The sequence below is a fragment of the Cucumis sativus genome, chromosome 7 (assembly GCF_000004075.3).
Source record: "Cucumis sativus cultivar 9930 chromosome 7, Cucumber_9930_V3, whole genome shotgun sequence".
Taxonomy (NCBI): Eukaryota; Viridiplantae; Streptophyta; class Magnoliopsida; order Cucurbitales; family Cucurbitaceae; genus Cucumis; species Cucumis sativus.
In genome coordinates this window covers 5,305,842-5,319,214 of record NC_026661.2, presented here as the reverse complement: position 1 = coordinate 5,319,214, position 13,373 = coordinate 5,305,842, and the positions used below count along the sequence as shown (strand labels likewise).

General features: G+C 34.3%; 2 protein-coding genes across 4 annotated transcripts; both read right to left on the bottom strand.

Annotated features, from left to right (window-relative positions):
* Positions 1-4: 4 nt before the first annotated feature.
* Positions 5-5,505, bottom strand: LOC101205170 (glycoprotein 3-alpha-L-fucosyltransferase A). 2 transcript variants are annotated; one of them, XM_004136931.3, is made up of 7 exons: positions 4,966-5,505; positions 4,218-4,378; positions 3,237-3,478; positions 1,484-1,588; positions 944-1,100; positions 626-853; positions 5-543 (listed from the first exon to the last, which is right to left on the bottom strand). In XM_004136931.3, exons 1-7 carry the CDS (start codon positions 5,356-5,358, stop codon positions 288-290), a joined length of 1,542 nt encoding a protein of 513 aa, XP_004136979.1. In that variant the 5' UTR covers positions 5,359-5,505; the 3' UTR covers positions 5-287. The 2 variants fall into 2 exon arrangements, with proteins under 2 accessions (XP_004136979.1, XP_011658901.1); XM_011660599.2 differs by having other exon boundaries at positions 4,214-4,378; positions 4,966-5,497.
* A 2,132-nt stretch (positions 5,506-7,637) lies between these two features.
* Positions 7,638-11,723, bottom strand: LOC101204925 (cold-regulated protein 27). 2 transcript variants are annotated; one of them, XM_011660600.2, is made up of 5 exons: positions 11,338-11,723; positions 10,467-10,656; positions 10,118-10,273; positions 8,410-8,519; positions 7,638-8,314 (listed from the first exon to the last, which is right to left on the bottom strand). In XM_011660600.2, exons 1-5 carry the CDS (start codon positions 11,518-11,520, stop codon positions 8,288-8,290), a joined length of 666 nt encoding a protein of 221 aa, XP_011658902.1. In that variant the 5' UTR covers positions 11,521-11,723; the 3' UTR covers positions 7,638-8,287. The 2 variants fall into 2 exon arrangements, with proteins under 2 accessions (XP_011658902.1, XP_004136978.1); XM_004136930.3 differs by having other exon boundaries at positions 10,118-10,400; positions 10,498-10,656.
* Positions 11,724-13,373: the final 1,650 nt, after the last annotated feature.

The following is a 13,373-nucleotide window of genomic DNA, read 5'->3' as shown; positions in this document are numbered from 1 at the left end:
AAGATGATAAAATAAGTAAAGGATTGTTCGTGGAATTGGCTAGATTCAACTAGCAATATGCATCGGGCCCCCAAAGGCCAATTCTGTTCTCAATATTTTACAATGGCGCATGATCTGTAATTAGCTGGTCAAAGGGAACCTCCTATTTAGCACCCTAAACTTCCGTACTCGCCTCACTGCACCCTAAACTTATATTAGTTCATCAACTGTGTTACACAAATTATACATCCACAAAGACCAAGCTAATTGCATATTGGATGCACTCAGAAGATGAAGAAACCCAAGATTCAGACGAATATGATTTCCATCTTTGCACAAGGGTGTGTTTCTATGTGAGTTCTGAAATCATCATTGCCTTTGAATCTGAAGGTGTATAAAGCCTGCCTTTGAGTCAACCCAACAGGATATATTCTGTATAGTTTTAGTTCATCTCCTCCTCTTATGCTTTCAGGCCTTTCTTGCTTCCAAATTGGTACGTGTTTCAAAGAATTGAACTTTTTTAGCACCGTTGATTCTAAAGCCTCCAGCGTCAAATTTCCTGACCTGTCAATGTTGACGCCTAATGATTTCGTTTCCCCTAAGAAAAACCTTTGAATTGATACTACGTTTTGCATTAAAAGGTTACCTCAAAAAAATGGATTGCATTTCAAACCTCCCCCTCTCCCTTACGTATAAATGATGCACGGTTTCAGAGCCTTGAGAACACTTGCACGGTCGTTTCTTGAACCTGGGACTATTTTCTTCTTTCTCGTGAATGATGGTTGCCATATGGATGCAAAGGCGGCAGGATGAGTGCACTGCTGCCATATCAACAAGGGCCTTGAAAGATTCAGATGGACCGTCGTACTTCCATCTAAAAGATAAGACAGCCAAATCTTCATCGAAGTTCATATCATAATGAAATGGAAGAATTTGATCTCAATAATGTCACTGCTCCGAGTACCTTAGCGATTGATTGTATATTTGGGGATTTTTAGCAAGGTATTTCATGGACTTGGCAATCGACTCAACATCAGAAAACTCCTTGATATGCAAAAATGAATCAGGAGAAGGAGCAAACTCTTTGATGTTTGGAGCACCAACCACCACCGGAATAGTTCCTACAAATAATTGCATTGATGTTCTTAACGAAAACTCTACAAAACAGTCGGTGTAACATGAAAACTATGAGGGTTCTATAACTTTTCAAGATTTCCAACTTTACAACCCAATCCATTACTGGAATTCCTCGAGGTTATCTTCTAGAAGTATTATGCTATAGTAAAAATATGTACTGAAGTGAAGAGTCTCGTGATTCTTATCACTAAAGAAACAGAAGGTAACTAGCTCTAGAGGTGCAGAGCAAGCCAAAACAAAAACCGGCGACACGGACAACTACGAGTTAGTATGGATAGTTTGAACTATACTGATCGTTCATTTCAACCACATGTCATACAGATGTTGGTAACAGCATGAATCAGAGAAATAGGTATGAACCTCATACCTGCAACAAGAGATTGAAAAAATTTCTCCGTGACATAATCTTCTTCATTGGAATTCTCAAATGCCAAGCTGAACTTGTAGCGCTTCAATGTTTCCACTTTGTCAACTGCAAAATATGAATTAAACAACAGTAGTTTGGAAAGATTGTGTCAGTATTATCGTTCTAATTTAACCCCCAACATAAGAGAAGGAAAATCTGAAGCATACAAACAACATTAGAACTAGAATCTGAACCATAAAATTGATGACAAAAAGAATGGAAAGTTCTAAGCTTCTAGTCACTGAGGCCCAAAAATACCAAGTTGTACTACCTTCCAAATTCTCTTATCCTCAACTACCCTGGGTCGTGCATTCTCCCAATATCAGCAAAAGATCACTAAGCTCTTCAATTTCCAAATCACTAATCAGAGTAAGCACCTTCCTGTCACCGTATCTTTTTACTGAATATTTTTTAGCACAATCAATGTCCCGTTCAAACAAAAGCAAATACCCTAGTTGGGGACATTAGCTAAGCATTTGATGTGTATCCCAGTACAGTTAGGCATTAGCAAGACATTCCAAAACGTCAACTGCCAAACGCAACTAGACAATCAAGTAATGGTTTTAATTTTGAGAAGCTTGAAAAGACAATACATCGTCTGAGGGACTCTTCAAAGTTCAAAAACATCATTTGAGAGTCAAGACGTAAAGAAACATTTCTCTTTTGAGTGAAATCCACGGAATTGAACCTCCAATCATTACTAACCAAGTGGGGAGAAATAAACAATAAACAAATAAATAAAAGGTGCAAAGACCTTTACGCCTCCTAAATTCTACAAAGGAGAACAAAAAAGTGAAATTGGATGAAAATGCCAACAAATGAGAGAGAGGGCTCGAGAACTTGAGCCCCGCACTCCTTGCAGTGATAAAAAAAGCTTGAAAGGAACCAAGAAGCAACGATAATCAACAAAAGTTGAGAACTTGAAGCTAAAATTTAGAAACTCCGAAAAGGATGAGAAACAATCCATAAGGGGAAATATAAACCTGGCAAGACTGTAGAGATGGACAAATATTATGACCATTGACCATTTTTTTGAGCCCAACTTCTTTCCAATTCTCTGTCAAGGGGAAAGAGCGCTAAAAATGAAGCAATACTTGGAGACAACCCCTTCTGATTTAATTAACCACGGGGCCAGAAGGATACCATTTTCTTAAGATAACCTAGGGATTGTTCTTTCATTAAATAGTCCGAAATCGTGACTTTTTTCAATTAATGCTAGGAAGGAAAAAAAGTTCAAGAATTCTTGAATACATCAAGATAACTGATATTCATGACTTGAACAAATTTGCATTAGTTTTCCCTAGATAACAGTCTAAGGCTTTATTAGGGATTATTGTAGTTTTCAAAATAATTGCAAGTAATTTTTCTAGAAAAGTAAATTGTAAATTAAGTTAAGATGTTAAAAACAATGAGAATGAGTGTTGATTAAGAACGTGATTCTAACAAATTTATTAATAATCAATCTTACCAAACACTTGAAGTTCACTAATCGCTTTTAACGCTCTCAAAAGCAATCTCAAACATAGGCCAAGTGGAAGAACTATGTTAGTTCCTATCTGTTACCAACCCAAGAACTAACTTTTGAATGCAATATTCAATGAAGATATGTTGCCAACAATATTATAAACAAGAATAAAAAAGTAAACCCAGCAAACAAAATCAGTCCATAAATCAAAGTATACGTTTCATAATAGTTGTAAAAATTCTAGTGTACCTCTTCCATCGTGGTTCCGGTGGCAGCTACCATACGAATCAATTTTGATATTCAACTTCTCAAGCGCATCAAGAGCTTGCAAACGGAAGTTGCGAGCACCACAATTTGAAATGAAGGCAGCTGCAAGAGCAGGCTCAGTCTTTGGCTGCACTGGTGCCATTATCTCGTATTCTGCCCATGAAAAATATCCAACAGGGACATCTGATGATAGACTAGTGGTCATAACCACGGTATAACCCTTCCTACAGAAGTTGAAGTTCGTTGAATATAGTATTATAAAAGAAGTCTATATCTAAAAGCAAGCTATAGAAGGCAGAGTGGGATGTACAAGCACAAAAAACAATGCAACATTAGCAGAACGTTACAGGGAAGAACACTTCATAAATAAGTACAGCTCATAATAGCTCTCAATTTGTAAGAGTTCAATCTTAGACTATCTAAAAGATGATAAAGCACAAGCGTGGGGAAGAACCTAAGACAATCCACATATATGAACCCCTTTAGATTCTGCAGTCCAAGGAAAATAACCACACAAGTTGGCTCGAGTGAGTTAGTTAATAAGCTAAAATTGAATCTAAAAGAGAAAAAGAAAAAAGAGCGTGAGGGAGGATCAAAAGGGTCAAGGAGTAGCTTGAAATTTGGATAAGACTTGGGAGAGTGCCAGAACTTCAAATTCCGTACAACCTTAGAGAATATTCATCCCTGATAACTGCATTTTTGTAATCACTCATTTATAGGATACAATACCAATTCTTGGTTACTGCTATCAGTTTCAAATGAAAAAAGAACAATTACAATGTTATAGCAACGATCTTCACTAGTTCACTGTCAAAACCAGATCAATAAAGTTATCTTTGTCATCGTGGTGCAGTTTCATAGATTGAAAATAGTATTTTCAAGAATTACTATAGTCAGGAATAATACAAAGGAAAGGAGTTCTCTGAACTGTAAGAATCCATCATATTAGTTAGGCTTACCCACCGTCTTGCCAAATCAATATTGTTCTCAGGATAGTAATGTGATGATTCCATGGATCGAAGTACACTAGCAACACTACCTTGATTAGGTGATCCGAATATAGCATCAGGCTGCTGTCCAGGATTAAATCCAAATTGGCATCCCACATCACAAGTTCTCCACTCCTATGATGCATTCCGAAAGAGTAAAGGTTTCGAAGAGTAATTTGTAGAAAGTTGAAAAAGAAAAAGAATCAGAAACCAGTTTGATACCGAAAAAGGAAAAAACAGCTTTCTCATTCAGTAATTTCCACCATATATGCATATAGCAGCCAGTTTGTAAAAGCCAAAGGATTAACAACTATAACTACATCCTCTATAAATTTATAATCCATCTATATGATCTTTTGACATCTCGCCCAAAAAGGAAAAGAAAAATGAAGAGGTAAACAAAACTCAAGAACCTACAGCAATCAATGGCCAGAAAACTCAATTGCGTAACTGAAGGATGTCATTAAGAGCTGTGAACCATCACAGTATGGAACACAACAAAATCGAGCAGTTCCAGTAAGAAATCTTACAAATTCATACATAGGCAAACAATTAGACAGTGAGACAAGTAAAAAGACGTGTATAAGAATTAACTAAGCAACTCTTGAATTGCAAATACATAATATGATTAAGTGACTAACAACGTACTTCTTCAAGCCAAAACACCACTAAAATCAAAACTCCAAGCGACAAAGATACACACAAGAAGAGATAGAAAGAACCTTCTCGGAGCCAGAAACCAAAACAGGTTCCCTTTTGAAGTCCCTAGAATACTCCACGGCATCCTCCTTCTCCAGCCACTCCTCACAGCTAATTCCATCAATCCCTCCATCATCAACAGAAATTTCAGTGCCCGTTTTACTACCACCTTCATTCCCTTCTTGCAAAACCGGAGATCCATAGAACAAGTCGACCCAAGAATCCACCATAGCCGCATTTTTCGCCATATCTAGCCGACTGAGAGAAGCGATCTCTGCTATAACCACAATGGCCACAAACAAAGGCAAAAAACGGGTCCATTTCCTCTTGCTCGCTGCAGAAACCCCATTAAACCCCATCGAATCATCATGGGTCGTTCCTGCTCTCCAGATTTTTTGCTTTGAAAAGATACCCATTTGGCAAATCGATGAGTTAACGAGATTTGGGGGAAAAACCAAAAGTTGGGGAAATGGGTTGTTGAAAAATGGTGAGGAATTGACTCGTTTTCAACATTTATAGCCAATTGGGTCAGAGCAAAAGGAGAGGGAATGATGAAGATGACTAACTATCTTTGAAAATAGGGTCAATTGATTTTAGATTTTGATTAAGAGCAAGATGTTTCATTAATTTAATGGTTTGTAAATGGCATTCACAACTTTTCTATTAACTTACTCATATGGAAGCATTGTAATTTATAGAAATCTAACCAACAATATTACCTAAATAATATTACTTTCTATAATTGATAAACTTTTTAAAATATTGTTTTATATACTAATGCTTTCAATCTTATTTTCCGTTTTAAAATTATGTAAGTTTTTCTTTTTTTTTGTTTAATTTTAATAATTGTATAGTTTGAGGGTCTCAAAATTGTTATATCTCTTAACAACAAATTTATGCTTCAATCACTTCAGTTGCATCTAAATTAAGAAATAAGTTTGGTTAATCGAATGAGTACACCCGGTTTCTTGTTTTCTAGAGTGATGCTTCTCTTTGGCATATTTTGGACCTAAGGTGCTATTTTTGGCCTAACTAGTTTTTTTTTTTTAACTTGATAGTTTCTATTTTTATTTTATGTTAATTATCTATTCGATCCAAAATCATTCGAAATAATATAAGAGAACACATTCGTTTATTTGAATATATTTTTCTAAAAGCATTATGACAAATGTTAATTTGAGATTTAATGAAACTAAAAAAATATTGAAAACAAAACATAATAAGATTATTGTAAAGTTGAGTGATTAAACTGCTATTTTTAACATTTTAAACAATATTCTCAATGATAACCTACTTAGTTTTAACGATCTTTGTTTAAGGGACAATTAGAAGAATAGTCATATTTTTTTTAAAAAAAAAAGTAGTTTTGAAACTTACAAATGTATATTTTTTCTTTTGAAAATGAGCCATCACTAATTTAACCCAAAAGGCCCACCTCAGCAACGAGTTTGTCTCTTCCGTGACTTACCCTTGACAGACCACAATTGAAGATAAGTGAATCACTCGATCCAAAAACTTAACTCAGCCTCAAGGTTTAGGCCGAAGCTAGTCAACCCCAGTCAATTTACTTGTATTGATTTAATCTAACATTTTGAAATTTTATCTCGTTTAGATCCATTATATAAATAATATGATAATTCCGTAATATTAACTTTATTTTACCATACGATACAAACTAACTTTAAACATCAAAGTTGACATGCACCACCTATAATTTTTCGAGTTTTCGAGGGATCTCTTCTCTCAAATGACAAATCAGTAGGTGACGTGTGAAGGTCGCATGAATTTCATTGAACATGTTTTTCCAACAACAAGACTTTAAGAAAAAGTGTTAGGTTTTAGGTTTTGGTATTAAGAGGTTGTTTAATGTCCGATCTTCATTTAATATTTGATATACCTCTGGGCTCTTTGTCAATCCTTAATCTTTTTTTCTTTATTGGACATAGGTGTTCTTTCTTTTATAAAACCATCCATTCAGTTTGGTTCTTAGTCGAACCAGAAAACCAAATCAACAATCACCTCTCCTTATAAGCATGGTCAAGTGAGATCTCATAATCAACCACATGCATTATCACTTTATTAACCCAATTTGACAAGGAATGTTCAACACTCACCTTCACACACACGAGCAAATGACAAATGATGACGCTACTAACGACATTATCAAAGCACATTAGACCCCCAACTGCACTAGCAATCACACTTAAGTTCTTAACCAGCATGAAGTTCAAAATTCCAGCAAAAAATTCCGTACTGTCAGCCGTGCATGAACTTTTATCAAATACAAAAGTTTGAGGAGTAATACATGGTTCTCCCAGAAAAAAAAAAGAGGGAGCCTCAAACTAACTAAAAATGGAACTCCAATCAAACATTGCACTAAAAAATACTCAAGCACTCTTCCAACTGCTTGACAAAATTGTTTAGTATTACCGAGAGTTTTACTTGATGGAATAAATCAACATTTAATAAAGCACTTAACCCTGTAAGTATATTGTCATCAACCATCTGAGATAGACTCCATAAACCCTGTAAGTATATTGTCATCAACCATCTGAGATAGACTCCATAAACAAGAGAAAGGCTCTATTATTTTATTACGTGTAATTATGTCCTCAAAAATGCTCGAGCCCAAATGTTGTTGCCTAGAAGCAGAGTGAGAAAAATAGATCTAGATGAAGCTAAGTTGAAGTAGAAATTACAAATGCAACCAGCAAAAGTAACAAATATCAAATCATTCGGTAAGAGTACTACAACAAGATAACAATACAATGAAAAAACTTTACCCCATAAAGAAAATCAATAAGTTTGCTCAACTCTTTTTCAGTGTCACAAAAGAATGACACATTTTGATTTATGTAATGATTTACACTTGAGGTTTCTAACAAAACTTAATAATGGGAGTATTTCAAACAAATTTAAAAAGGTTGTGTATCTATCTCACTATCAGGGTGTCTAGCTTCTCTATAGCATGTATATTCTTTCCCTACATCTAGTTGTAGAATTTCCATCCTTTTAAACTCCAAGAAAAAGGAAACCAGGAGAAAAGATAGGGTCAACATGTATTTCACTCAATATTTGAACTACGTAAAAGTTTAGCTTGTACCATATACAAACATATTTTCTCCTTACTGCCGCAGATCTTCTGGTAAAATTATTGTTGTCACTTTCCTTACTTTCTTTACAATGCTCTTCTGAAATGAAAACAAAACCGTATCACAAATCTGGCTGTTCACATGTTGGAATGAATTGTTGTCGCTCCCTCTTACGCAGTAACACAAATCTGAATTTGGAGGCACAAAGTTTTGAAGATGCTCAGAAGATATGCCATCTGGTTTTTTATCTTTTTTAGGATAATCTTTTAAATGGTACAACCTAAGAGATTAATAGCAGCATATCAGTCTCAGATCATTTAGATGATGAAATTATAAGATATCTAAAGAAAAGTCTAAGGTAGTCCCATGATTAACCTGGGCACTGTCTGAAAAATCAGAAGAAGCTTTCTTTAATCTTTTTGCAATAGGCATGCCACTAGACAACTCTCCTGGTTGATTATCCACAAAGTTTTGATCTGAAACTTCTGCATAGAAGACAAAATGAAGAGATAAAAGACACCAAATTAGTTTGCAACAGGAAAATCACATTAAACTTTGCAATGGTAGCAATAACGTATGTAGCATCAATTATTTCCAAATTATGAATCTTATGAAATTGATATTTTTTTTAAATTCCAAGCTATGTCAGGGAGACTTCTTCAACAGGAAGTGTGGTAGCAGCATGCACCTAAGATGAGAAAGGAAGAACTTTCCCTTTGGCATCTCGTCCTTTGATTAAACAAACATTGTTCTCTTTAAAGCATCTATTTGTTATTTCTTGCAGAATTATGAATAACAATAAAATTATTCTGCAGCAGGTTTTCTACTCTTCCGGAACATTTATACATATTCAAAGGGGAAATAGAAATCTTTATGAGAATCTCACTGATTGAGACATGTTGGAGTGTCACCACAACCACAACTGCTCTTTTCTTTTGGTTCAACTCCAATATTGAAGTAGCTCTGTCTGTCGGAATCATTTTCATTCATTAAAGAAGGATAGTTCTGTATGCCTCGTGGCTCCTCTAAGTTGACCAAAATCTTATCATCCCAAGATTTTCTGTTTTGATTCATTCCTAAACAGCTACTGTCCTAAAATTAGTAACATCAGCCTAGCTTCATCTAGTAGTTCATCAGTATCCATAATGCAGTCCATCCCACTATCCCAGACATGTCTACTCAGTTTTAATTGTTTCTTCCACTGATACAATGCACACAAGTGCTCATTTAACTTTAAAGAAAGGATTTGTACTTTTCCACTAACTCATCGAACGTCTTCAAATGAATAAGATATGCAATCAGTGAGAACATGAATTCTTAATTGAAATATAACATGAAGAAGTATGACATTAAATCTTGTAACCCTGGTGTGCATCTGTAAACACTAAAAACATGCTATGGGAACAAAGCTATAACAACACTGAAAACCGTTGAAACTATCCAATTAATATATCAAAGCATGTAGAATTTCCAATGCTAAGAAGATAACACAATATCCTAAGATTCACTTACAGATTTTACAACTCACATGCTCAAGACATACATTTGGAGAACACAAAGTTTAGGCAAACACGTGATAATTTTGGAAAGAAGATTTGCAAAACTTCAACTGATGCAGTACTGTGGCGTGCCAGGTGGGAACATCACAAAGTGATGGTCATATTGGTACACCAACACAAAATTAAATCAGAAAAGTGAGTGCATCTAAATGGTGCTAGAGGGAAATACTACAGCCAAAATAATTATTGCAAAAGTTAAAACCTTCACCATTACAAAATATGATTGGAAGACCGCAATTCACAGTTAATGTACATGCATAATGAGTATTGAGAATATAGATTACAAATTTTAGTATATTAGAAGGTCTTCAACAAAAAGTGAGAGTCTGGAAAACTTTCTCCAGTAAGGGGTTTGGTAAACATGAACGATGTGTTCAGGTGTGTCTACAAGAGGAGATTGAGGGGTAGATTGGATACCACTCAGACATAAGAAAAGAGTACATAAAGAACCCAACCAACTACATAAAAGAGATGAAAATTCTAGAAGAGAAACTTTCAAGAACATATGGCACTGATCAAATTACCTGTAATGATTGTATAAGAATTACAACAGCATGGACGGGTCGGCTGAGAATTTCTGGCAGATCTACAGGAGTTCGTCATGTATCTTATGTGTCTCCTATCACTACAACTTTCACATTCTTCAAGGAGATCAGGAGTTTCCAAACTACACTGCTTTCCTGCAGAAGGAAAATGATTTATCCATAGATCCTCTAAAATAGCAGGAGAATCAGCAGTCTTATCCAATAAAGGATCATTCCTCCCAATGTTAGCCTTCTGCCAAGAGGCATCTTGAAGGACCATCAACTAAAAAAGAAACATATAACAAGAGGAAATCATTAAGAAGGTAGAGGAATGAGATAGGAAACTCACTCCCACTCTTTTTGTGGATGTGTTGCCTCACCTCTGAAGAAGATATATCAGGCCTGATCGGCTTCCGACGCATCTTCTGTTTTGGGGATAAAGCATGCATAGGCCTATGTTGATGCAAATCTTGGACAAAAGATGCTTCTAAAGAATCAAGATATAATCTATGTTTCTCGTCTGTCCAATGTGTTTGCTCCTGTTCACAAGAATTCAATTGAGAAATCATTTCCATTAACTAAAATTTTAAAAGACGTGACTTTGATCTATAATTTAATGAAATCATTCAACACTCGATAATTTGGCCTGATTTTGAAAACATTGATAAAAAGTAGAGGTAAAAGAAAGTGTATAGGCTTAGTTGTCAAAAATTAAAAACCAAAAACCAAATAGATAACAAAAACAAACACGACCTAATTAATACACATAAACACTAAACACGGATACAAACGGAAAAGATAAATAATAAATCAAACATTGCAAAAAGAATTTCTTCTCCACAGCCATTGAATCGCAAAGGTGAAAAAGGGGATTAATAAACAGAAAAAAGGTAAAGACACGGAACTGAAACTCCAGTTATAAGCAAGTACATAAACACCTCCACTGTCTTGCAAGTTTCATAACTCCAAATGGGAGATACCCAAAAACCACTTTACCATTAAATTTCTAAAGGCGCCACAAAAGCAACAGAATCACTTATAATCAGACATATAAGTTTCAAGAAAGCAAAGAAAAGGTCACACGATCTCCTAGTCCTCTCCTAACGCTACATTCAAAGAGGGAACAAAAGTAAAATCCGCAAACAACTCGTTCGTACCGAGGGGAAAAAAAAACAAAAACAAAAATCAAGCCTGCCAAAAAGGATAGAATCACAATTTACCGCATCCAGTTGCGAACAATGATGAGAATCGAAAAAATGCTTGGACCCATCAAGAGTAATGGAAGAAGAGTGAGATTCCGAGTTGAAGCCAGTGGAGTCGGTAGTAGCAGAGGCCAGCGGCATGGGTGATTGTCGATCTGCAAGCGGCGGGGAGAGAAACGACGGCGTATGAGAGTCACCCATTTCGGAGGGATCAAAAAGAAGGAGAAACGATTCGGAAGAGCCAAAAATGGAGGATGAAATCAAAGAGAAAATTGAAATGGTGGGAGAAAATTTAGGTCCGAAACCCTCTGGGGATTCAAGCTCGTGGAGAAATGGAGAGGGAGAGAGAGAGAGAGAGAGAAGCGGTGAAAGAAGTTTGTTTTGTGGTTTTTTTTTGGGGGCGAAAACCAAATAAAAAGGCTCCACATGGGCGTTACGCTTTTACACGTGTAAAAAGCGTCAGCTAAATTCCACGTCATCGTCCATATAAATATCTTCCGCCAATGTCAGCCAGATATTTTTATCTACAAAAACCTCAGCGTTTTGCATTTCCTCAAACACAAAACGACTAACTGCTCTCTCTCCCCACGCCCCTTTCCGATATTTTTTCGCGCGTGATCTATAACCCCCCCCTCCATTTTCTTCTCTCTTACCCTTTTTGTTTACTTTAAATATTAGTTTAGTATCTCTACTTTGCCTTTGCTGTTTCTATTTTATTATTTTTAAAACCTTCCATATGCTTATTATAATTTCAAATTGTTTATTTTGGTAAAAATATATATATATAATACTTTTATAAGAATATTTTAGTTCGACTTTCTATCATACCAGAAAAATAAAAAATAATAAAATCACACCAAAATTTATTTATTAGAGAAAATTTTTAACAAAATATTTATAATATATAGTAAAAATTTTAGATTTTATTCGTAATAAACGTTAAAAATGAATGATATGCTTCTATCATTTAATCAAAAATTTTAATTTATTTTGTTGTTTTTAAAATGTTTCTTTATTATAATTAATTAGAGATTAGTACCAAAAATGGGTTTATATAATATTACATAATGTAATATTTTATCTCAAATAACTCAGCTTATAAAAGTGTGAAATTGAAGGACTAACAAATACTATTTTATTATATCTTACTTTATATATTGATTTAGCCTAATAGGTTTAGATATTTCTTGCACGCGCTTGGCGTGTGATACTAATTTTAAACAAATATGTAAATATATATATTAAATAATTGAATTATGGAATACGTTGTTGAGATATTTATTTTGCAACAAATGCTCTCTCATTTCCTCTCCCATTCTCATTACCATCCTTTTTATTTTTTATTTTTTATTTCCACTATCTTTACATTTATTTTATTATTGAATCTTAATCAATAATTCAAACTATATCAATATGATTTACATCTGTTTCCACGTAGATCTCAGCTTTAAACAAGCAATTGAAAATCTCCATTTCACAATTTTATTACTATAAATATTGTTTGGAGTTTAATTCAACTAGGATCTGTAAAAAAAAAAATTGATTCAAAGTTGCCATAATAACCCTATATTAGCCAATAGGACAATTATTTCCATCTAAATTTTAAGTTTATATTATTTTGATTTTTTAAAAGATTGTAATTAAAAAATATATAGTTTAGCTAAAGTGATATTTTAACACTCATATACAAATTTGATCACAAGCTATTGTATTTATACATCTTATAGGCCTTAGTTTGTGACATTCTAATTTTACAACAAAAGCCATGATTACAAGTAGTATGGTGTAAAATAGAACATTATAATATAATATAAAAGAAAAGAAAAACTCCAACATAAAGGTAAAATTAAAAATTAAAAAATTAAAAATTGAGAAATACATTATCATGAGAAGAGATTTTTGTTCCCAATAAAATATCTGAATGCACTTTCTTGAGTTTGTTCATTAAAGGGAAAAATATAATATCATTACAATGTCATAATCAAGTATGCCTTTATTTTATCTTCTTAGAGAAACAATGTCTTTCCTTTTCTTTTAAAATGATTCAATGATAT

Excerpts from the sequence above, each read along its gene's own strand:
- LOC101205170 (XM_004136931.3), bottom strand. The coding sequence starts at position 5,358 with ATGGGTATCTTTTCAAAGCAAAAAATCTGGAGAGCAGGAACGACCCAT. Across the intron at positions 3,479-4,217 it reads AATATTGATTTGGCAAGACG|GAAGGGTTATACCGTGGTTA; the intron begins GTGGGTAAGCCT and ends CAACTTCTGTAG. Across the intron at positions 1,589-3,236 it reads CCGGAACCACGATGGAAGAG|TTGACAAAGTGGAAACATTG; the intron begins GTACACTAGAAT and ends CATATTTTGCAG.
- LOC101204925 (XM_004136930.3), bottom strand. The coding sequence starts at position 11,520 with ATGGGTGACTCTCATACGCCGTCGTTTCTCTCCCCGCCGCTTGCAGAT. Across the intron at positions 8,520-10,117 it reads TTCTTATACAATCATTACAG|AAGTTTCAGATCAAAACTTT; the intron begins GTAATTTGATCA and ends TCTTCTATGCAG. Across the intron at positions 8,315-8,409 it reads ATTTTTCAGACAGTGCCCAG|GTTGTACCATTTAAAAGATT; the intron begins GTTAATCATGGG and ends TTAATCTCTTAG.